A 16,170-nucleotide genomic window follows, 5' to 3' on the forward strand; every position below is an offset into this window, starting at 1 on the left:
ATGCAAAGAATTATCATGGTAATTATCAATAAGGACATAGGAAACCTCCAGACACTGGATCCATCCCAGCTTGGCTTTGTCAAAGGAAGGTCATCTTTAATGAATTTGGTTGTCTTCTTTGAAAACGTCACCAAGACTATGAATGAGAGGAAAATGGTGCATACTGCCTATCTAGATCTGGCTACAAGATCTGATACAATACCACACTCGATCATTGTCAACAAACTTACAGAAATAGATATAAACCCCTTTATAACATTCTGGAGAGCTAGATGGCTCGCTGATAGGACCCAGGAGGTTAGAATCAATGAGGCCACCTCCACAAAGAGGCCAGTCACCAGTGGAGTCCCCAGGGCCCTGTACTTGGCCCATTCCTCTTTGGCATCTACTTATCAGATGTCAAAGTCAATGTCAGAGGTCTTTGGCTAACCAACTTTGCAGATGACTGCAAACTGGGAGTCATTGAGTTCCCCCAAAATGAGAACACCCTTCAGGAAGATCTAACAGAGGCAAACTCCTGGTGCCAAAGCTACAGCTTAAAACTCAAAACCAAGAAATGCATTATAGTACCTTTTCTGAAGACCACCACCCCAGTTGACTATGTCATTAATAAAATGCTGCTAAAAGTTGATTCACTAGTCCGGGATCTAAGAACTCATGTAGATAGTAACCTAACCTTCAACCAACATGTGTTCAATGTAGTAAGAAAATCCTTCTATGGTGCTCAGATTATAAGCAAGAGCATGGCATCTAGGTTCAAATAGGTCATCATACCACTGTACTCTTCTACATCAAAGCCATCATAGAATATAATGCTCCCTTTGGTAGGTACCTAACCAGAGTCATGTAGCAACTGGAATGTCCACAAAAGTTCCTTACAAAAAGGATACAGGCAGTAAACACAATGCCCTACACTGATCGTCTTAAAACCCTTCTCTTTACTCTGTATCATACAGACTTCTGAGAAGTGATCTTTACCTGGCATAAAATGCATCCCTGGACCCTTTTTTGATGAACCTTTTGCACAACCACAAAAAAACAGCATCAGAACTACAATATCAAAAGACCTAAATTTTGCTTGTGGCATAATTAGGAGATTCTGGAAAAACAGATACGTTTCTTAGAGAATTCCCATTCTCTAACAGTTTCCACATCCATGCAGTTTCTCCTTACCCCTGTCTAAGCACAATTTGGAACGACTGATGGATAATTGGAAATTCACCCCTGGTACGGTGCCTACATCTCCGATGGACAGAGACTGTCAATAAATCGCTGCTATATAAATCACATTTGTGTGTCACATTTGGGTTGCACAGCTAGGTTTATAATGGCTGCAGTCGTCATTAGCCTAGCATACAACTATGAACCTATTTACAAGCAATGTGATGATCTGAGTCTTTCACATCTTCCCACAAAAAGTACTTATGAAGCAATGCTTCTGATGTGCTGTTCGAAGGAAAGAATAGTAAAAACTTTTAATTTAATGCAAAACAATGTTGATCAAATAATTAATTATAGCAGAAAGTGATTTTAGTTAAAATAAAACTTTACTTTAAAAACTATACATGTCCAGTTTGAGAAAAAAAATGGGTTTAAGTTAGTCACTGTTCCCTTGAAGCAACAGTAAATCCACTCCACTCATTTGTAAGTGATCATTTAAAAACACCAATGACAAACTGAGGACCAAAAACAATAAGCCAAATCTACGGAGCATAGCCGAGGAATTCTGGATGTGATCTAGCTCTGAGGTAGACAGGGATGAAGCCCTGACCATAACTCAGATGGCCTGAGTTTGACTAACAGCTTGGGGGGATGGAGCAATTGGCAAGGGAAGAGTGGACGTGAGCAACTTCTGCTGGCTCATCCATTCTGGGGGCAGGGGAGGGAGATGATCCCACCTGGCCAAACTTCTGTGCATGTGGGGGAATGCATAATAAAAATAGCAGCCAGACTTTGACATTTGGGTTTGGCATTTTATGCCACTAAGTACAGCCCTCATGTAAGTGTGAGGAAGCAAGCCCATGCCAGGGAAGGGCACAGATTTTCCCCTGTAGTGATGCAGGTGCTCACCTCAGCCAAGAGGACCAGGATTAGGGATTGGGGATGATGGCTCTTGAAGAAGGGAGGGTTGATGGCTGTCAGGCTGTGGGGAAATAGAGTTTGGAATGGAAGCTCCATTTGGTAGAAAAACAATTGTGCAACTAAACAGCTCTGCTAAGTGACTGCTCTGAAGAGCTAAGCATGCAAAGAAAATACATATAAAATTCTAAAACTGGTTTACTTACTTCTTTAAATTCTTTAACAGTTTTGAAATACAGCCTTTGCTTCTCCAGAAGTTCAAGATACTCATCGTTCAACTGGTCCCTCCTCATTTTGTTCTCCTGTTTTTTCTTTTCCATCTGTTAATTAAAATATTTACATGCAAAATGCTACGTCAGTTTCTTAATTAGGAAACCTAATAAGTACTAACTGCCATTATCTAAGGGTTTTAGAAACTATTTCAAAAGACAATGTATAAGGTTAAAAAATCTGCTATGTAGCCCAACTCATTTGTTCCTGTATTGCTCAGTGGATTTTGAACAAACCAAGAAAATAGTTGCCCCAAACAGCTTTAATGGCAAACTGAAATACCATGCTACAAAGACAGCTGCAGTCCCTATATTATAAAGTACTCCTCCTTCCACATTTTGAATAAAATGAAAGGAAATTTAAAGCAATCAAAGTAAAGAAAGAGAGCAGTATGACAGAGTTGTGGCAAACAAACAGTGGAAACATCCGTACTGCATCTCCTGATTCACAGTGGGACATTCCTTCATGGGTCTTTGAATGGGGCATACTTTATTTGTAGGGGAGGGGGTTACTTTTGCAACATCAATCTGTATCCATCTAGTCTATTCCAAAAGGTGTTTTCATCAACTCACCAGCATTTCTATTATCAAATGAGACTGAAAGGAGAAACCAGTTGGGAATCAGATAGTTATTATGAAGACAGACATTTTCCTGACCTTTATTAGCCTCACGCCAGCACAGATACATACAGCTACTGCTAGGGCCTGCAACACTGGTTTAGTGGTGCTGGTCTGCTTCTACACAATGTGCACCAGTTTCCACGTACAGCATTGCAGCTGTGCTTAACAGACCAAGTGCCCAAACTCACCTTATTCCTTGACTGAGGCACTGCCAGCCACAATGTAAGCTCAAACTACATCCTTCCCCCTGGATCTGACAGCCAGCATCATCTGCTCATTTACACCATCACAGTGGATAACTCAACCTCATTAGGCCAGTCACTGAATATAATGCTCCCTTTGACATGTATCTGTCCAGAAATGCAACAATTGGAATGCCCAATGAGATACTTTATTAAAAGGACATAAAACCTAAACATATCCTAAATGTATTGACTCAAAGCCCTATCACTTTACTCGTTATCCTACAGGTTGATAAGAGGCAACCTGTTTCTGGCATACAAGGCATCCTCCAACCCACTACTGAACGATTTATTGCACATCAACAAGTCAAAGGGCATCAGAAATACTCTAAGGATCTAAAGCTCTTCTGAAACATGAACAGAACGGTTTGGAGGGACAGGTATATCTCACTGAGGATATTACTGCTCTGGAATGGACTCCACCCACATAAAACAAAGTTCATCCCTGTCCATTTTCAAGTACAACCTGAAGCTATGGATGGGAAACAGAAAATGTACCTCTGTACTATTAATGGACAAATGCAACTCCTAATGCTTTATTCCATGCATGTGTCCCCTTGAGTTATCTATGGTAAGACCCCAGTTATTTGAATTATCTATGGTATGGCCCCAGTTATTCTCATTACATACATAATTATCAATTTTAGGATGGGTAAGACCAACCTATAAGCAAATGAGATAGATTATTTCAAGCACAAAAATAGAAAGTGGCTAAATGGCCCAAAACGGCAGCCAGCCTAGTACTTACCCAAAAGCCTACAAATATTGGTAGTTCAGCTCCACTTATTAGGCCATAGCCAGACATGCATCTCTCTCTCTACCACATTTTTCTCAGGAAGTCTTGTACTTGAGGGCAGGTATCCAATGCTGGTGCATGTTGTGTCATCACAGCCCACACTGGGACAGTATGGATTGGCACCTGAGCCCATTAGCTCATCCCCAAATACTAAGCTATCACACTGCGTAAATCAAGAAAAAATGAAAATTTGATATCTATATCTACACCATTAAACATATGTCAATCGATACTTGCTGGGCAATCCAACAGCAAATGACGGAGCAATTGTTCAAGCACAAGTGGACAGAAGGAAGGTACTGCTGACCAACTCACTGAACATCACCTGATGGCATGAGCATGTTGGGGATCCTCCTTGGTGGACTATCATTGGTTTGAATTCTAAGAAGTAAATCTCCAAGGGTTGAAGGACCAAAGAATAGCCAAGGAAGAGGCCTAGAAAGCCGAGTCTTGAAGTACCAATATACCAAGGGAGGCCTGACCCTTGCAGTCCTAGTCACAACAGTATAACAGTGCGAAGGTATGAAGCAACAACCATGTGGCTAGAGTACAAATGTGGAGAAATACCTGGAAAGAACAGAAGGCAGTTGGTGGTGAAATGTCCCTTGACAGCAAGATTTTTTAATGGGCAGTTCACAGTTTGACAGTGAAAGTCACTGTAGCTGACAGGCCACATGGAAAGGATCTGCTTGATATTTGCCAGTGTATCCCTTCCAAGAGCAATTGTCTTCTTAACCCATGAAATCATGCCAAGCAAAACATTACCTTGTATGTTTACTTGGGGTGTGAAGATCTGCCTTTCCTCTGGTTTATATACATGGGAAAAAACACTAGGAGATAAATGAATGGCTTTGACACCACTTTTGGGAGGAAATATGGGTTGGTCCTGTGTAACATCTGATCCTTATGAAAGAGCAGAGATAGTTTCCTTTTGATAAGGACCAAGACACTATGAGCAAAGGTGGTGTTTACTAACAAAAGCATTTCACACAAAGCAAACTTCAAAGCCACCAAACCCATAGGTTTGAACATAGGGTTCGTAAGCCTTGCGATCATTAGGACCAAGCCATGAGAAAGGGAGAAAATCTTCAAGAAAAATTGGTTGTGGTAAACTCTCTGCTAAGGGGCTGCTTGATCACCTGATGCTTTGCTGAAGTCCTGCCTTGTAGAACAACAAAATGGGAAGAAATAGTAGACATAGCCAGCTTGACTGTGGTTAACAGACCTAAATCAGACATTTAGCTGGAATTAGTAAGGGCCACATGCAAACTAAACAAATGTGTAAAGGGGGTGATATTCTACTTAGCAGAATATATGTTTTAAGTGGAAGGCATTATTGCAGTTTCAATCACTTCAGGAGCTGAGGCTGAAGAATTAACTGGATCAGAAGGTCTACTGAGGAAGCCAGTTGGTACTTCTCCTTTGGAGGAGTTCCTAGCTTGTCCCAGTAGGGTTAGTTGTGTTACCAAGCATCTCATCCAAACTCCCCCCAGCCTCCAAGACACAAAAAAGATAAGTTTTCATCTTTCTTCTTTGAATTTTGAAACTAAATATGGAACTGGCCATGGGATGACATGAATTTTGGGAACATGTGTAGAAACCTCCCCTGCCATCTACGTCTTCCTTACTGAAACAGACAAAGCAGACTTGTGTGAGGGCACTTAGCACAATATGATCATGCTACAATACAATTTATTATACATGTGAATTAGCCAGAGTTAGTCATCTGTCCAACACACAGACAATTAGACATCCCAGGAGCAGATAAAAGCATGATGCTCATCTTCAAGGGAAGAGCAGAATGACAGCTTTTTGATTTTGGGGCAAAATATCACCAACAAGTGTGGACAAGAGAATGGCGAAATATAACTAGGGGAAGGCGTAAAGTTGGGGTTCTTCACAGTAAAGTTTGCTACATCACCTCACATACCCAAGAACACAGCCATGAGGGATCAAGAAAGCAATCCTTTTGTCTGGGAAGTCTCCTTTAATGAGAACACCCTACAGGCCTGCTAAAGGGAAACAATTCTCCATTTAGCCTTCAGTGGCAGGTGAACAGATCCATAAACACTGACATACATCTGTGATTATACCAGGTACCCTTATACAGCTGTGCTACATTCATCATAAGGGCATATGCTGCAGTATTTATTTAAATTTGTTAGGCAGAGTAAAGCGCAGATCCAACTGGACAACTTACAGGTCTACCCAAACATTAACTAAACAAAACAAAAAGCATACCACTGAATGTTAACACTGAGCTAGTGCAATAACATACAAAGACAAAATTAGGTGACTGCATAACAAATGCAAAAGAGACAAATTAAGGGATCATGTATAAAGTACAGTTTTGTACCTACCGTAAATGTAGATGTCCGAACAGGATAGCATCTGCAGTCCTAACAAATGGGTTGTCCTGTCGTCAGGCAGCCCTTCGGTCGGCCGGATTCCAAAGTCTGGGTCTGGCCTCGGCTGGTGTCGCACTTCACCCGACGTCATCTCTGCTGGTCTTCGGGTATAAAGGCATCAGCCGACGCCATTTTCCTCAGTGTTTCTTGCCCCAGATGCCAGTTGCCCTCTTGGAAAGCTAAATTTTGGGAAAATGCCAATGTTTCCAAAAAAGGTAGAAGGCAAACACAAAAAATAAGCATGTATGTACATATATACAAACAAATACACCATAAGAGACCCCCCCAGCTAGCTATTAGGAGGGTAAATACCCTAGGAGTACCACAGAGGGGAAGGAGGGTGGGTAATCCTGACTGCAGATGCTATCCTGTTTGGACATCTACATTTATGGTAGGTACAAAACTGTACTATGTCCTTCAAGGATGCATCTGCAGTCCTAACAAATGGGTAGAATACCATAGCCAAACTAGGGGAGGAGGAAGAAGAATTATGGTGTAGTTAGGATCCCTTGCAAAACAGCAGTGGCAAACCCTGCTCGGGATCTAGAGTATAGAGGTAAGTTATAATGCTTGGCAAATGTATGCACGGAGGTCCAAGTAGCCGCCTCAATAATGTCCTTGGTAGCCACTCCTCGTAAGAAAGTTGTGGTAGTGGCTGTAGCCCTTGTAGAATGAGGTCTTATGTTCTGTGGAATTTGTTTTCCATGGTAGGAGTAACAGAATCTTATGCAATTTCCTATCCACTTGGAGATTGTCTGTTTGGAAATTGCTTTTCCTTCCCTTCCTGTTGCATAAGCTACTAGAAGCTGGTCAGTTTTTCTATTGCCCTTGGTTCTGTCCAGGTAGTAGCGCAACTGTCTATGTACATCCAAGGTATGCAGCAGTCTTTCCCCCCTGTTCTGTGGATTGGGAAAGAAGGTAGGAAGGTGGATTGCCTGGTTTAGAGACACTCTGGATACCACCTTAGGCATAAATGTAGGATTAGTTCTCATGGACACTCTATCTTGATGGAAGATTAGGAAGGGTTGTACTGCCATTAAGGCCTGTAGTTCCGAAACCCTTCTTGCTGAAGTAATTGCCAGTAGGAAAGCAGTTTTCCAGGATAGGTGTTGAAGATCTGCTGTTGCTGCTGGTTCGAATGGAGGGAGTGTCAATTTTTCTAGCACGAAGTTCAAGTCCCATGCTGGTAATGGTGGTTTCCTAGGAGGTTTTACATTCTTGATTCCTCTGAGGAACTGCCTGAGTAGAGGATGTGAGAAGACAGGTGGATCAAGCTGTATTCTGCAGAAATAGCTGATGCATGTATCTTGATGGAGGAATAGGACAGGCCTGTATGGAGAAGCTCTGCCAAATACTCCAGGATGTTGGCAATATCTATCTTTGACACATCTTTACCTCTTTCAGTACTCCAAATGACAAACCTTTTCCATTTTCCTGCATAGTTCCTTCTTGTTGAAGGTCTGCGGGCCTCAAGGATAATGTCTTTAACCCTTTGGGATAAATCTGGGTTAGTTGCTCTTATGTAATGTTCCAGGCAGCCAGTTTCAGAGTTTTCAGGTTTGGATGTATGATGTTGTAGTCGCTCTGAGTTAACATCAAAGGAATCAGGGGTAGTGTTCACGTTTCCCCCCGAGACATGCTCCTCAGTAATGGGTACCAATGTTGTCTTGGCCAATTTGGAGCTATCAGAATTATCCTTGGACGTTCCTCTTTGATTTTCAGTAGTACCTTGTGCATCAAAGGAAGAGGAGGAAATGCATATGCTGTCAGGCCTTTCCAACTGAAGGATAGAGAGTCCACCTTCCAAGCAAGTGGGTGGTATGTCCTTGTGCAGAATTTCTTGAGCTGGTGATTGAGTGGGGATGCGAATAGGTCTATTTGTGGCATTCCCCATTTCTTTGTGATGGCCTTGAAGATGTCCGGGTGTAGCATCCATTCGTGAGCATCCGAGGTAGTTCTGCTTAACATGTCTGCTAGGGTGTTTTCTTTTCCCGGTACAAATATTGCCTGTAACTGAATGTTGTAGCTCAGAGCCATATTCCATAGGTCCAGAGACATTCGGCATAGGGGGTATGAATGAGTGCCTCCCTGTTTGTTGATGTACCACATGACTGTGGTGTTGTCTGTCCTTATCATTAATTGGCCTTCTTTGAGGAATGGTCTGAAATTCTGGATTGCTAGTTTTACTGCCAGCATTTCTTTTTGATTTATGTGCAGGTGCAGCTGATCTGGAGTCCATAATCCTTGAATAAATTTGTCCAGCATGTGGGCCCCCCAACCTAGGTCCGAGGCGTCCGTTGTGATGGTTTGGCTTGCTTGAATGTTGTGGAAGGGCAAGCCTGGGTTTGACTGGCATGCTTGAGCCCACCATAGGAACTCTTGTTTCAGGCATGGGATTAGTGGTATTTCGGTTTCTAAGCTGTGCCTGTGTTGAGACCATAAATTCTTTAGGCACCACTGTAGCTTTCTCATATGCAGTCTGGCATGGGGGACCAGGATTATGCATGATGCCATGAAGCCCAAGGCCTGCAGTACTTTCCTTGCTGTTAGTTTGTTCTGCTTTGTTAATGCCAAGAAGTAAAGAGGGAGTTGTTCTTGTTTTTCTGCAGTTAGGAATGCCATCTGTTTTACTGTATCCAATTCTGCACCCAAGAATGTTCTTGTTTGGGATGGTATCAGTCTTGACTTTTTTAAATTGACTGTGTATCCCAGGGCTTGTAGTAAGCAAATGACTCTTTGTAAGTCTTGTGTCAGCTTGGTTTTGTTGTCCGCTTGTATCAGGCAGTCGTCCAGGTATGGATAAATTTGGATTCCCTGTAGCCTGCAATGAGCGATTACTGATGCCAGGCATTTCGTGAATACTCTGGGCGCAGTAGATAAGCCAAAGGGCAATGCTGAGAATTGATAATGCTCTGATCCTGCAAGAAATCTGAGGTATCTTCTGCAATTTGGTCGTATGGGGACGTGCAGGTATGCCTCCTTGAGATCTAGAGTTACCAGCCAACACTCCTTGCCCAGCATGGGAAGACGTTGCTGTAGGGTCAGCATTTTGAATTTTGGAACAATGATGAATGTGTTTAAAGCGGACAGGTCGAGAATAGGTCTCCAACTTTTCTCTTTTCTTGGTACTAGGAAGAGTCTGGAGTAAAATCCTTTGCCCTGTTCTGTAGGTGGTACCCTTTCCACAGCTCTCATCTTTGTTAATTGCGCTATCTGTTTTAGAGCTTCTGTTTTTTGATTTGGTGGTAGGTTTGGCATTCCTCTTTTTACAGGTAAGGTGTGGAAATGAAACCTGTAGCCTTGGTCTATAGTTTGCAAAATCCACTTGTCTCTTGTGATATAGTGCCATTTTTTTGAAAATAAGGCTAACTTTCCACCTAAGGGTGCTGCTATTTGTTCCCTGGTAGGCGGTGTCAGAGCCAAGTCACTGTGATTGTCCTGTTGCAGTGGCAGTGGTTGTGTCTGTGCCTCGCTGGTTATTGCCTTGCCACTGGCGTCCTCTGTAGGCACCTCCTCTGGATTGATTTCTGTCTCTGGAACGTCTACTCCTGTCTCTGATATTTAGAGGAGTCTGGAAAGGACCAATTTTTGGAAGGCCAGTTCCTGCTAAACCTTGGGGGCTGAACCTGTAAGAAATCTTTAACTGTTTGTACAGATTTTGCCTTTTCTTCCATTTTCTTCATTACTTGCTGGGCAGGAGAACCAAATAGACTGACCTTATCCATAGGAGCATCTAATATCTTTGCTTTAACATGATCCGGCAAGACCTGTTCTTTCAACCATGCATGCCTTCTTATAACCGTGCCAGTCATGGCTGATCTAAATGAAGCCTCCAGTGCAGCATAGCCACATTTTAAAGAATGGTTACTAACCTGCTGAATGTTATTCACCATTTCTAAAACATATTTCTTATCTAAGGGATCATCAGAGGACAGTTTCTTGGTTAACTGATCAAGCATAAACTCTTGGTATTGGATCATATGAAACTGACAGTTCAAAGCTCTAGCTGAGAGAGTAGCAGAGGTGTATATTTTTTTACCCCATCTCTCTAAGGACCTGGATTCCCTTTCAGAGGGGAGAGGGTTTTTCGCTGAGGTCGAAGCTACTGCCTTAGGCCCCTGGGAGATAGTCTCTGGATCTGCAAGGGGAGCCTTGTATAAGTGGTGATGAGTGTCCGGTACCCTGTAAAACCTATCGGGCTTGGCAGGGGCTGGAGGTAAAGTATCAGGAGCAGTGCAAACATCATTAAATGCATCATCCACAACAGGAAGAACTGGAGGTATAGCTAAGGGCCTATGTTATGGTAAGTGTAGAAAGGTCCTAAGCCTTTTTCTTGAATCTGAGAAATCTTGTCCCTGCCATTGGAATTGCTCTCTCATGGCATGTAAGGTTTCCCCAAAGGAAAATTCCTGTGGTGGAGTGGCAGAAGGTATAGATTCTTCAGCATCGGAATCTTCATAAGTAGAAAAAGGAGCCTCTGGATGGTCTGTATTGTCTGCATCATCAGAAGAGTCATCTGAGGACACTGGCTCAGGGGGCTCTGCTCTAGGTCTCTTTTCTGGAGGTTGAGAGGCCCTGTCTGGGTGAGATTGGGATCCCCTTATTAAAGAGATGAGATCCTCTGCCAGAGTAAGCATTTGGGAACTGGAACTGGGCCTGTGAGAGGGGGGCTTAACAGGCACAGACTTAGCAGTTTTGGCTGCTTTAGCCCTGGCAAAGGCCTTTATAGACATGGCTGCAGGAGGCCTAGCAGCACCACGTGCTGGGGTAGAGACATCCAAAGGGATGGTGTCCGATAATTCTAGAGGAACCACATTAGTAGGCAAAACTTCAGAGGCTGATTCAACTAGGGTAGCAGGAGCCTCGGTAGTAGTCATGGATTCGGCTGAAGATTGACCCGTTTGCTCAGTTTCGGCCGAAACCGAGACACTCGCGGTTTGCTTAACCGTGGTTTCGGCCGAAACCGCGGACCGCGAGTGTCGGTCTTTTTCTTTGCGTTTCTTAACAATTTGTTAAGTCGGAGGATCCGACGGCATAATGTACGCAAAATCTGAGCCGAAAAACTGTTCAGCAAACTCCGACCGACGCCTAAGCGTTCGTCGGTTGAAAGAAGCACAGACAGGCTGCTACGTCGTGGTCTGGGCCTAAACAAGGTAAGCAGTAAGAGTGGAAATCTTTATGAGGTATTTGTTTCCCACAAGTTAAACAGTTATTCACTTTTTCTGACATCGGCTGAGGCAAGAAAGAGTCCCCAACGGGGTACTTAGCTTTTTAGAAGTCTTCGAAGTAGTATTCGGTAGTAGTAATCTCTGGATCTGACCGACCGGCACTTGCGAACAGCTTCTGCTTCGGGCGCCACGCGGCAAGAAAGACTGGTATTGGATCATATGAAACTGACAGTTCAAAGCTCTAGCTGAGAGAGTAGCAGAGGTGTATATTTTTTTACCCCATCTCTCTAAGGACCTGAATACCCAAAATTTAGCTTTCTTAGAGGGCAACTGGCATCTGGGGCAAGAAACACTGAGGAAAATGGCGTCGGCTGATGCCTTTATACCCAAAGACCAGCAGAGATGACGTCGGGTGAAGTGCGACACCAGCCGAGGCCAGACCCAGACTTTGGAATCCGGCCGACCGAAGGACTGCCTGACGACAGGACAACCCATTTGTTAGGACTGCAGATGCATCCTTGAAGGACATCAACAGGAGTTAGTAACAGTATATGTAATTTTCTGCTGAGCAGTAGATGTGTATAACACACAATAACCTAATGTTTAAACGTATTCCTTTTGCATAAGTTTTAAAGCAGCTGGCTAACCATAGGCTAGGGAGGAGGTTACAGCACACGTTGGAAGACTGCAGTGGCAAAACCTGCTATGCTTCTGGACTGTATATCCAAGTTATATTGTTTATAGAAAGTAGGAATAGAGGTCCAGACTGCTGCCTCACTGCTCACTTCTGAGGAACGGTTCAGCAGTGTTGGCTACAATTGCTTGACCCTCCAAAAATTTATCATGATACACATGGCAAAAGGCATGCAATTAACCCGGCACTTAGACAAAGGTTAACTACAGGGCTGCAGGTCTGCCTTGCTTGCCAGTAATAACAGAAAAAGTTGGTCAGACTGCCTAAAATCTTTTGTTACATCTATGCAAAATGTCTGTGCACATCTATAATGCAGTATTCTCTCCTCCATGTTCAGTATGGATAAAGAACAGGTAACTGGATGCTTTGGTTTAATACTAATTAATGGCTATTTGAAAGATGGCCTTTGAGGAAATGAATTTTAATGCAGCTACATTTACTGGCTCAAAAGTTAGGGGAGGTGTTCACGGGCTGGTGAACAATCTCAGGTTTGATGCCTCACATCACATGAATGAAATTGTGTGCTTCCATGTGATCATCCGATGCCTTCTTGAAAGCATGGATTGTTTGGCTGATTTAAACTAAAATAAGCAGTTCACTTCATCCTTGTCTTTAAGGTATGAAGTTGTCTGATTTCATTGCATGGGTGATATCAATGTTTAATGAGATGTAGGGTGGAGAGGTATTCTAGCAAACGGATTCAAAAAGTAACGAGTCATTTAATGCTCTGTGTGACAGCTGAGTTGGTCTTTGAAAGACATACCTTAAAACCTTTCATTTCTTTTTGTGTAGAATGTTTACAGCTTCTCTAACTACAACAGATAGTGTTTTTGCATTATTCTATACCTGATCTGACAAGAACTATATACATGTTGAAAAGGGGGTCATAACACATGGTCCCAGTTAATTAATAGAAGGTAACTGTTCAGGGCACCGGCACCATCATCCTTAAAGATGATATTTTTTATTAGGTGTTGAATGCAGTACAAGAGGAAAATCAAAGTACTGTGGTCAGTGTAAAAAAAATGTGTGTGTGTGTGTGTGTGGGGGGGGAGGTTTTGACAAACACCCACTCTTCATTTAGCCCGATTTTGGAAAGAGATGAAGTATATAAGATTAATGTTGTAAATAATGTTATTTATACGTATAAGGATTTTTCTATTTATAATTATGGTAATTTTGATATTAAGGTAAATCATTTCAAATTACTTAGCAAAGGTTTTAAATTTATTCCTAGTTCAAAGGGTGACACCACCACCACAATTTTAGACACTAAGATGTTTATGCGAAGAATAAATTTGAGTGTTCTCGCAAAGAATAATGGTTATAGTAGTGACAATAGAGGGACAAAATTGAAAAAGAAATCTATTTTCAACCCACCCTTGTTACCCCAGTTAAGAAATTTTGAAAAAATCTTGGAAGAAGGAATCAGAACTAATCACAATAATAATAGGAAGAGGTATTATAACAACTTGAATAAAGATGAGAAAGAGGCATTAATGGAATTAATAAATGATGACACTATCAGAGTCATGAAACCAGATAAGGGGGGGGGTGTTGTCATTATGGACAATATAATTTATGAAGGAAAGATGAACATGATACTCAGAGACGAAACAAAATATACAGTGGTCTCAAAAAATGAGGTAAATGTTGAGTACCATCGGATAGATAACATGTTGAATGACTTTGTGTTAGAAAGGGTGTTAAAGCCTGAACTACATAAGTTTTTAACAGTAGTAAAACCTAGGATGGCTACAATGTTCGGAATCCCGAAAGTCCATAAAAATGTGATGGACCCCCCCTTAAGACCCATAGTCACTGCAGGAGGGTCTAAAACAGAACCCTTGGCAAAATATATAGATATTACTACTAAACATATATGGACAAGTAACAAAGTGATACTGAAAGATTCATGGGATTTTTTAAAACAATTAACACCTGATTGTTACAGCACCGACCTTTTATTCATAACTATAGATATAGTGGACCTTTTTTCCTGTATACCACATCCAAGTGGAATGAAGTGGTTTGAGGAATGTGTATTTTTGGACAAAACTATGACACAAGAAGATAAGATACTTTCAGTGGCACTCATGGACACCGTCTTAAAATATAATTTTTTGTTATTTGATGGTGAATACTTTCAACAGAGGACTGGGGTGTCGATGGGTGCGGCATGTGCACCAACATATGCCAATATAGTTTTGTCCAAATGGGAGGAACAATACATATTAAAATCAGAATTTAAGAAGGAATGGATTATGTATAAAAGATTCCTAGATGATATAGTCATTTTTTGGATAGGGGGACAGGAAAGGTTCAAGGAATTTATGGAATATATTGGTAAAACTACAAACTTCCTTAAATTCACTTATAATGTCAACAACGAGGTTTTGCAGTATCTGGATATCGAATTGGTTAAAAATGACACACTCAAGCTATTTACATCCAGGGTATTCAGGAAAAAAACTTATGTTAATTCTTATTTACATTTTGAAAGTGCGCATCCCCTACACTGCAAGCGTAATATAGTTAAAGGGCAGTTTGTAAGGGGATCAAGGATGACTACCCTGGATGAAGATTTTTTTGCTGAGTGTGAGATATTGAAGAAGATGTTCATTGAAAGAGGATACCCAGAAACCTTTGTAAATGACATTAGAAGGGAAGTAGAAATAGGTAGGGCAGACAGATTTAAACCAATTATGGGTAGGATCGAATTTAAAACAATTCGAGAAGAAATTAAGGACAGGGTGACTGAGGAATATCAGTACCATAGAAATCTCATAATTGAATATAACATGCAAAATATGGGAATAAGAAATATTTTAAGTAAAGAATGGGATAAATTTGCTGCCTTAACAGATATAGAAGAAATTAATAGTTTTAAACCCAAGATTATTTTTAGGAATTCCAGAAGTATAAAAAACATGTTGGAAAAGAAAAATAAAAAAGACATGGATTATAGGAAGAATGATGTGATAACAAAAAAAGTAGGAACGTACAAATGCGGCCGGTGCAATCAATGTTCATATATTAGTAATAAGAGTGAGATAGCTATAGTTAGTAGAAATATTTTAATTAAGAGTAAAGGTAAATATAGTTGTGATACAAAAGGGGTGGTCTATCTGGCAACTTGTGATAAGTGTCCATCATATTACGTGGGAAAAACAGAAAGAGAGCTAAAGAAAAGAATTTATGAACACGTATATGATATTCAAAAAGGGAAAGAAACAAGTGCGTTATTCAAGCATAGTAAAGAATGTAAAGGATGTAGATTTTATTTCTTTGTGTTACAACAGGTTGAAAAGGATGTAAGGGGAGGTATTTGGGAAGAGATCTTGGAGAGTAAGGAATTGTGGTGGCAGGTGTACCTTGAGGCTAGTAAAAAACCAGGGCTAAACGATTATTTGAGTATAACTTCTTTATTAAAAATAAGGGCTAACAAAATTTAATAGTTTTTAAATAGAATGAAATGTGAAGTTAAGCTTATAATAATTGATGTATTTATATGTTTATTCAATAACATATTTATATAATGTATTTATAAGAATTTAGAGAGGTTTTAGTTATTGTGCTTAAAGTCCAAGTGTTTTTTTGTTGTGGAATGTTATATGTAATTTTGATCTACGACAGTAGAGGGAGTTGTTTTAATATGTTTGAGAAAGGAATGTTTTGAAATGTTTTAACATTTTAGTTAAGCACAAGCACTTTATATGATACTGTTTGTATGACAAAGATTTAATCAAACAGCATTTATATAAGCACTTTATTCATATGATTAATAGTTTTAAATAATGAAGATGTTTTAGATGTATATGCACAAGCACTTTCACAGCAAAAGGTCTTTTAATATTCAATGAGGCATGTTGTTTATAGGTTAAATTTGAATG

At 40.9% G+C, this 16,170-nt stretch overlaps 1 protein-coding gene across 1 annotated transcript in view; it reads right to left on the reverse strand.

The window, feature by feature from the left end:
- The window catches only part of CCDC93 (coiled-coil domain containing 93), a gene marked incomplete in the record, with an annotated part of 1,282,969 nt that overhangs the window by 64,850 nt on the left and 1,201,949 nt on the right, over positions 1-16,170 (reverse strand). The window contains 1 exon segment of the mRNA XM_044074979.1: positions 2,286-2,399. Coding sequence (XP_043930914.1) covers positions 2,286-2,399 — 114 coding nt within the window.

This window comes from Protopterus annectens, chromosome 6.part0 (assembly GCF_019279795.1).
Source record: "Protopterus annectens isolate FY-2018-M chromosome 6.part0, PAN1.0, whole genome shotgun sequence".
Classification (NCBI taxonomy): Eukaryota; Metazoa; Chordata; order Ceratodontiformes; family Protopteridae; genus Protopterus; species Protopterus annectens.